The sequence below is a fragment of the Chelonoidis abingdonii genome, chromosome 2 (assembly GCF_003597395.2).
Source record: "Chelonoidis abingdonii isolate Lonesome George chromosome 2, CheloAbing_2.0, whole genome shotgun sequence".
NCBI lineage: Eukaryota > Metazoa > Chordata > Testudines > Testudinidae > Chelonoidis > Chelonoidis abingdonii.
This window is the reverse complement of record NC_133770.1, coordinates 141335581-141345070: the sequence shown is the minus strand read 5'-3', so window position 1 is coordinate 141345070 and position 9490 is coordinate 141335581. Positions and strand designations below refer to the sequence as shown.

Here is a 9490-nt window from a genome sequence, read left to right as displayed (position 1 = left end):
AAGACAAGTGACATGCTGGTGGGAAGGTGACTGGGGCCATAGGGGAAGATCACTGTGTGGAAGGGGGCAGGTGACTTGTGTGCATGGAAGGTGATGGTGTTGGAAGGGAATGTTTGAATATGAACATTTTTCCAATGGGGGGAGGTGACAGTGTCCTTGGTGTGTGTGGTAGGGGTGTATGTGCGTAGGTGTGTGCAAAGGGGTAGGGCTGCCACTAGTCCAGGTTTCCCCAGGATTGTCCCGCGGCTGAGGCAACCCAGTGCTCCCCGCCAGCGGTCCAGTCGTGTGGGTTCAGGATCGTGCCAGATGGACCTCAGAGGTGGCTGCCCTGACTGGTGCGTGGGGGGGGGGGGAGTTGATTGTGTCCCTGCAGCGCGGTGGTGACAGTGCCCCGGTGCAGGAGGGGCACCGGGGTGACAACCCCCGGCAGTGAGGGCGGGGGCGGGGGGAGGCGTCTCGGTGTCTGTGCCGCGTGGCGGTTGCAGTGACTGTCTCGCGCTCGCTGCCCCGCCCGGCTCGCGCCGTGTAACGGTCTCTCGCGCTCTCCGTTCGGAGGCGGCTGTTTGCGTCTACAGCCGGAGCGGCGCGAGCCGCCCTGACAGCGGGACCCGCCCCCTCCCCCCGTCCCAGACCCGCCGCTTCCGCCCTGGTCACCTTCCCGGCTGCTCCGAGGGCGCAGAGAGGAGTCCCCGCCCCCGGGTCCAGCTCGGGCCAGCGGGTGTCCCGGGGCGGCGGGGGGATGAGCTGCGGCGGGGTGAGCAGCATCGCCGGCCCCGGGGAGCCGCAGCGAGACCCCGCCGCCGCCGCCCCTGGAGCTGCCGGTCGCGGAGGAGAGCGCGGGGCTGCGGCGGCTGCAGCCCCAGGAGAAAGCCGGCGGCCGACGACCCCCCGGGCGGGGCGAGCAGCGGCTCCGGCGGGACCCCACCGGGCCCCTCCGAGGGGAGAAGCGGCGGCTCGGAGAGAGCCCGGGGGCAGGCGGGGGCCGCGGGCGGCGACAAACCCGAGACCCGCTCCGTGTGCGGCAGCGACAGCGGCAGCGACAGCAACCCCGGCGGCGCCGGCCCCATCTGCAAGATCTGCTTCCAGGGCGCCGAGCAGGTGAGAGCCGGCCGGACAGGCGCCCCGGGAGGGACGGACAGGCGGGCGGACCCAGCCTGGCCGGCTAGACACGCAGCCCCCTCAGCCGCCGGCCTCTCTCTGGCGCACGTGGGCCGTGGCAGGCTGCTGGAGGCTGCAGGTCCCGGCGCGCCGCGGTCAGCACCCTGGACAGGGCTCGGAGCCGGACCCAGCGCTTCGACTTGCGCCGCCAGTAGCAGGAAAACCAGCCCCGGAGTGGCCGAGTCCAGCAGGCTCTGTTTCGTGAGGCCGCCCTGGGTTGGCTCGTAACTCAGCTCAGCGATAGCTGGGGGCAAATGCAATCGCGGGCTTGTACAATGGGGACAAGAGCAAGGGGCTGCGACAAGCCTCTGTGAAGAGCTTCGCCAGCCTCCGCTGCAAATCTGGAAAGGCAGGGAAATTATTAGTCTGTTTGCTTAGGATGCAGCCTCTCCCCTCAAAGACTTCAAGAGCAAAATCCCATTCTCCAAGCTTCTTGTCTTCTACATTTTAATCAACCATTACTAGTTTCCCAATAGTTTTATGAAGAAAACCTAGGGAAAGATTTCATGATTGGTCATTATCACAATATCGGAGCCGGACACTTCCACTAGTATTTTACTCTATAGCTGTCAGCTTAGTCAGCCAGATCCCTCTCTGGGCCATTATGACATAAACAGGGGGATTTGGTTTATTTTCTCTTAAAAAGCAAGAAAATAGAAAAAAAACCCCAATGCTATTATTTGTAGTATCCAGTTAGAGTTTAATATATGAGTCTACTGGCTTTGTGCTTTATTTTAGAACATAGGTGAGGGCAGTTGTTAGTATGAGAGGTAGCCTATTACATTTGTGAAGTAGCATCACAGAAATAAGAAAGCTTCAACTAAGCACACAGTCATCCATGTATTTGTTACAGGATGTAATTCTAATGGAAAAGACATATTTAGATTTTTTTTAAGTGTTCATTTTGCAGAGAATTTTTATGGTGTAATTGCTGACAGTCAGGAATCTTAACAGTACAAATGCTACTGTAAGCATTCAGTTCACTGTGATGTCATACATTGCTTTCTTATCCATGATTAAGAATTACTGCAGAGAAAATACATCTAACCATCCATCTAAAGTTACTCAAAAGAGATCATAATGTGACCATTAGCATAATAATTGCACATGCAGTGAGTTATCTGTTGATTGTAATGTGGTAGAATATTTAAGTTGGAGATAATGATATCTTTAAAAGAGCTCTAACTTTTGAGTTTTATTTTAGCCAAAAATATAAACGTGTAGGATAGGGACTAAGACAAATTCATTGTTCCAGAACAGAGAACATGAAATATTGTATAAGCAAACAAAATAAATCCCTCTGACATTTATTTTTGTCTTGTTTCAGGGTGAATTGTTAAATCCTTGCCGATGTGATGGGTCAGTACGGTACACACATCAATTGTGTCTCTTAAAGTGGATCAGTGAAAGAGGGTCATGGACCTGTGAGCTCTGCTGTTACAGATACCATGTTATAGCAATTAAAATGAAAAAACCTTGCCAGGTAACATTTTTACATACTTAAAGACCAAAAACGTTACTTAGTTTCTATATTTCAGAGCCTTGCAAATGTTAATTTATGGCACACAGGCAGATTTAATTAATAAAATATTGATTTATTCTCCTCCTTGACATTGTCTCAACAGATCACCTCTGTGAGATTGCATGCCCTGCTGTGAGGCACAGGACCCCATTTCAAAGTGCCCAGTCATTGGGGAAGAGTACACACCAGAGTAGGATCCAGTCATTTGGTAGGGGGAGGCTCTTCTGGCCTAAGACTACTTACAGAAGAAGTTCTTGTCTCTATCCCAACAAGAGCTATTTGGATCCCTTGCCTATAAGCAGAGCAGCCACGTCCTCTAAGGACTCAGGTTGCACCTTGGAAGCATCTTCTTGAACAACAGGCAGGAAGTGTTAGGGTTAAACAGTCATCCAGTAATATGCATTAATTCTCTGGATATGGTAAAGACTCAAAGATTGGTTCCATGTATGGCCTACCACTATGGAATCAAAAGTGATAAGACGTCCTTGGATCTAAGTCAATCTTTTACTTTGGGTCCTATTTTGGTGCTTAGCCAAGTTCTGAAAGATTGAGGTGAGGGACAAAAGGTAACTTGATGCTGCTTTTACACTTTCCCAGTCCTGCAGTCAGCTGTGGGCCCTTCAACCCCTGCTACGACCTACAGCTGCGTAAGAGTATATAAATGCAGCAGCCCCCCCAGTAACTGTTCCAGAAGTTAAAGCATGCAGTACCACTTTGGCCAAGCCTTCTTTTTTATGACCACACCAAGGAGCTTCAAAGTAGAATAGCACAGAGCCCGCCCTCCTGAGAAAACTCTTACTTAGGCCAGCTTAATGGCCCCTTTGCACTGACAGAATGGTTAAAAGCACTGTGAGCCCTATAAATTGGAGTGCCGTGTGCCTGAGTCCAAACTAAGATATTTGTATAATTTGTTGGATCCCATGAGTCCAGGATTGATCGAACCTCCTCAGATCCAAGGCACTCAGATCATTTCCTTGATCCTACAAGTCTGAGGGTGATGGGCTTTCCATGGATCCAAGGTGCTTAAATTCTGTCAGATCCTAGGAGTCTGAAGGTGAAAGGGCCTCCTTAAGTTGAAGGCATTCTGATCCTTTGTCCATATACTAGGTGTCTTCACAAATTGCTGTGTCTTCAGGCCTATTCTTTCAGGTTCTACAGAAGGAATTCTCCCAAACTTCTCCCTACTTCAGATCTAAAGGGTGTTGGGGGGCCTGGCTTTGCCTCTCCTTAAACCCACAGGAACATGAATTTGAGGAAGGGTCCAGAGGATAAAGGCATGGATTCTAGTGGGTATTCTTCTGGTACTACAATTTCTGGGGCACATTTACCAGCTTAGTTGCACAACACATGATGCGGTTTCCCAAGCTGTGTTCCTGCTGGATATTAGACCTATCACCACCATCGTCAACTCTATTCTTTCAGAGAACAGGAATCTGTTTCCTTTTACCAGACAGACAATATGCCACTTGGATTCACTGATTGTGTTGATAGTCTCTGAAAGGACCAACATGGGAGGAAGGCATATTGTTCTGTGGCCTTTTGTCTTAGAAATTATGCTATTATGGGGAAGCTATGGATTGCTACACATTCTGAAAGGTAAAAAGCTTAGGATACATACATCCATATATCTGGAAAGCAGAAGCCCAGAAAGTACCTCAGTTTCAATGAGGATACTAATTTGCTCACCAGAGATTATGTAATAACCTTTTGATGAACAATTGCTACAAAGGTTGATGTCTAAGTGAAAACAGTTTAAAAATTTGGAAAGCCTAATGAGAGAATTCCAGTGTTTTGTCTCTTCAATTATTATACTGGTTTTTTTTGTCCTTGGTATGGTCAGGTTTGGCCTGCAATACAACCAAAAGTTACTTGGTCTTCCCTTTGTTTGTGCAAATGAGTTCAGTCTCTTTAATCCTTTAGAAAATGGTTATTTTAAAGATTCTATGACAATTTATTTTCATATTATGACTTACATAGTAATATGGCTAAACTCTTGGTTCTCATACGGTTTATGAAAGCTCCCTTTGTGCTTAGTACCTGTTTCTTCTTGCATCAATCAGTGAAGTTTCCTTCACCTGTGGCTATAGTACCTATCAGAAGAGTTTCAGAACTACAGTTTTTGATAGCAGATCCTCCTTGTGCAAATATTCACAATTATATAGTAGTCCTAACATCACATCTCAAATTCTAGACTATGCTGCTCTTGGACTTTCATTAAAATCAGGCAAGTTTTTTTAAACCAGGATTTTACTAAGCCTTATAGTCCATTTAAGTTTGGTTCCACACTTGTGTTGTTAAGAGGGGCTCCTGGGCAATCCTAACCCATATTCACACAACCAATGGCAGATGCAGATACTTACTGCAGAAATGGAAAATTAAAGACTCTCCAGTGTGTGACTGTGGTCACCAAGAACAGACTATGGAAAATATAACAACTCAATGCTCGATTCACAAATCGGAAGGAGGCATCACACAGCAATACTCTGCTATTTCAGATGCAATTATCTGGCTTAACAATCTAAATGTAAAATTATAGTTGTTGCTCTTACATTTACATCAGCCATATGAAAAAGGAAAAGACTGGTCATTCTCTTGACAGGAAAAAGCCCTTTAAGGTAATTTGTGGCTTTTGGTGAAAAGCTAAGATCCAATTCATTTCAGTCCAGGGATGATTCAAGTGTATCATATGCCATCTTTCAGACAGGCTAAACATCCTTGAAGCTCCTGTACAACCAGGAGCCAATGTCCTTTTACCAAAGAGCTAGAACAGGGGTAGGCAACCTATGGCACGGGTGCCGAAGGCGGCACGCGAGCTGATTTTCAGTGGCATTCACGCTGCCCAGGTCCTGGCCACCAGTCTGGGGAGCTCTTCATTTTAATTTAATTTTAAATGAAACTTTTTAAATCTTTTAAAAGACTTATTTACTTTACATACAACAATAGTTTAGTTATATATTATAGGCTTATAGAAAGAGACTTTCTAAAAACATTAAAATGTATTAGTGGCATGTGAAACCTTAAATTAGAATGAATAAATGAAGATTCAGCACACCAGTTCTGAAAGGTTGCCGACCCCTGATCTAATCTCTCACAGATGGGAACTGGGTAGATAGTGTCATGAAAGAGAAAGATGGTTTTTTTACCCACATAACTTTTGTTCTCAAATGTATTGCCTCTACAGAACCACACCAGTCCTCCCTTTCCCCTTCTACTTCAGAGATTTACAGGATGTGCCCAGAATTAGAGAGGAAAAATTAGGAGTTGGGTTTTTTGTAACCCTTAGTTCCAGAATGTTGGAATAGCCAGCAATGTGAACATTTCGCCTAGCATCCAACTGCTTTGTATGGTTTCTGTTGCTGCATGACATGTAATCTCAAAGTGGGCCTCTATGGAGGCAGTAGATTCAGGGAACGTTTATGTTGGTAACCGCTTTTTCAGTATATTTTGTCATGGTGCACATCTAACCATATGCCAGCTAACTACCATCAAGGGGCCCACTCCTGAAAATATGCAACATGTTGACAGGATTAGGCACGAAAGCATAATTACAAACTGAGAAAATTCATATTTACTTTTAAGATTAGCCAACTGATTTGCTGGCAGTGGGAGATGTAGATTACAAATTAATTGGAGAGATGCAAGTTGTGCATTTTCCCCCAGTATCCTGTCCTTTCAGTGAGCCAGATGTAAACAAGCATAACACTAATAGTAAATGTTAAAGTCAGTGGAATTGCTCCTTTTTACAGCAAGGAAGAATTTGTCCCAATTCTGATACTTGCTTTGTCTCTGGTCCAATGATTCTTTCATTTTTATCCAGTGACCCGGGATGTGGATAAATGTATGAGAATGACTCTGTAGCCTGGTGGTTATAGCATGCATGTGGGAGACCCAGAATCTAGTCCTCCTGCTCCAATGACTTTTTTAAAATTATCCAGAGTGAAACAGCTTCAGTAGGAGAGATTAAGAGAGCCCCACATTAGAATACCCCATAGCGCAGAGGCTAGAGCACCTAACTGAGAAGATGTGGGTAACAGTTTAAATCCTTTCTTCCCACTCAGGTAGAGAGGAAACTTGAACTGGGCAGTTCCCACATGTCAGGTGAATACCCTAACTACTGGGCTAAACATTATGAGGGAGGATCTCCTCCCTTGTATTTTGTGTAAGCTTCTTTATAGGGACCTGATCTGATAGGCAAGCCCCGAGCATACGTACTGGATTGGGCCCCGCAGGCAATTAGATGGAGTAATGCCTATCTTCCCCTAGTTCGTATGTTGCTTTGGGGCTATAAAAGAGAATAATAGGCTACTTTTTAAAAAATGTTTTATATTTTAAACTGTTATATATGATCATAGAATCATCATCATTTGTGGATGGAAATGCAAGAAATATTAGTCAGTTAACACTGTAATTTGTTAGTTTTTAAGAAAGAGGAGTCCTAGTAGTGAATTAATTTAGAAGCTGATTTAATGTTAAGTTGAAGAAAACATCTTAAATGTTATACAGAAAGAACTAGCAAGATATTTTAGACATAGCCTGAATGTGAGGTCATAAAGATAGATCTGAGTTGAAGATGTTGCCTGAGTGACAGGCAGGATGATGGTGATATTCAAAGGAGGTTGGTGGAGATGGCGGGGGAAGAAGAGAGAGAGAGATTGCTAGAGAGAGATTAACTACTCTGTTTAGCCATGTTGATCTTGAGATGATGATTAGACATCCATGAGGTGATGTCAGGGAGACATACCAACATTTTAGTTCAGATAGAAGACAATACATCTGGAGTAGAAAGTAGATTGTGAGTGGTCAGCATAGTGATGGTAGTTGAATTTATGTCTGCAGATGAAATTACCAGAGATAAACTGTAGAGGGAGAGCAGTAGGAGACCTAGGACAGAGTCCTATGGAACCCCTCACAAAAAAATTGGAGGGCACGGAATTCTCTAAAGGACAGGCAGAAGAAGAGATTAAATAGGTAGAAGGAGAACATGGAAAAAGAACAAACATGGAAGCCAAAGGTGGGCAAGATTTAAATAAGAATATGGTTGACAGTGTTGAAAAGGGCTGACAGGACAAGGAGGAGGAGAATAGAGTACTGATTCTGAACTTTGGTTAGGAATAAGTCAGAGACTTTGTAGAGAGCCAGGGAGTGGAGTGCAATGGGCAGATGCAAGATTGGAGAGGTAAGGGGTGCTACTGATGGAAACACATATTTGGTGTTTGTTATTACTACTTCAAGCAAGCCAGGGGTGCAGCATCATCATCCCCAGCACCCCTAGTTCCAGCATGACTGGGTCTAAACTGAAATTGAAGAAGAGGAACTCTAGGCAGTAACTGTAAACAGTATGCTCAGTGATCTTAGAGATGAAAGGGAGAAGGGACAGTAGTTGAAGAGGCAAATGGGTCAAGGTTAGGGTGTTTTTAAGATGAAAAAGTCTAAACATGCTTGTGTTGTGAGAGGAGAGAGCCAGAGGAGAGTAAGAAATTAAGGAGAAGAGTAAGGGAGGGGATGAAAGGTCATGAGGGAGATCAAGAGATGTCATGGGATCACTGGGGCAAGTGGAGCCAGGACATCTTTGTGGCCCTCACCACATCATCTCATATGGATAGCTAAGTGCATGATCACTTTATGATTACCTGCTCTATTCATTTCCTTTGGGACACCTGGCATTGGCCACTGTCGGAAGACAGGATACTGGGCTTGATAGACCTTTGGTCTGACCCAGTTTGGCTGTTTTATGTTCAACACAATGGTTGAGGGGCAGGGCCAGCCCTAGCCATTTCACTGCCCCAAGCATGGCGGCATGCTGCGGGGGGCGCTCTGCCGCTCGCCAGTCCCGCGGCTCCGGTGGACCTGCCGCAGGCGTCCCTGCGGAGGGTCCGCTGGTCCTGTGGCTCCGGTGACCTCCCTCCGGTGGGAGGTCACCGGAGCCACCTGCCAACCTCACGGCAACTGGCAGAGCACCCCCCGCGGCATGCCGCCCCAAGCATGCGCTTGGCACGCTGGGGCCTGGAGCTGGCCCTGTTGCGGGGAGTCCACTAGCTTGTGTCTGACTAAAAGCACAGCATGTGTTTGTCTAAAGCATATCTTCCAAAAAGGCATCCAATCTTTATTTGAAGACATCAAAAGATGGAGACTCCATGACTTCTCTTGATAGTTTGTTCCAATGGGTAATCACCCTCACTGTTCAAATTTGTGTCTAATTTGGCTTTGTCTGGTTTCAGCTTCCATCCATTGGTTCTTTTATGCCTTTCCCTATGAACCTATGGAGTACCCAGCATTTTCTCCACACGATACCTATACATTGTGAACAGTCACCTCTCAATCATTTTGATTAGTTAAATTGATAGCACTCTTTAAGTGTGTCTAAGCTGCAATCAGCAGATATGGCTGCACCACTTTTAGATGCACCTTAGTAGATTTGATCTTGTGAGTTCAAAGTTAGCTCACATAACAATAGCAGTGAGGCCACAGCGGCACAGGTGGCTGCCTGGGCTAATCCCACTTTCTTAGGATCCTGGGTACATACTTGAGTGGCTGCCACCCATGCTGCTATGGCATCACTGCTATTTAATCTAGCTAGCTCAAGTATGTCTACACATTCTGCAGTCACATCTCCCAATTGCAGTGCAGACTGTGGTAAACTCTATCCCAAATCTGGACTTTAGCGTACAAAATCTGGGTGCTTACTGTGAACCTCCCCAAGCTTATACCCAGCTTGGATCTTATCTCGCTGCCACCAGCCGAAGTTTTCCAGGGTTTCGGCCCCCTCGGGTTCCCCAAACCTTTCCTTGGGGGACCCCTCCAAGACCCAGA

General features: G+C 46.2%; 1 protein-coding gene across 1 annotated transcript in view; it reads left to right on the top strand.

The window, feature by feature from the left end:
* Nucleotides 1-739: 739 nt before the first annotated feature.
* The window catches only part of MARCHF11 (membrane associated ring-CH-type finger 11), a 58249-nt gene continuing 49498 nt past the window's right edge, over nt 740-9490 (top strand). The window contains 4 exon segments of the mRNA XM_032789727.2: nt 740-804; nt 806-866; nt 868-1098; nt 2486-2641. Coding sequence (XP_032645618.2) covers nt 740-804; nt 806-866; nt 868-1098; nt 2486-2641 — 513 coding nt within the window.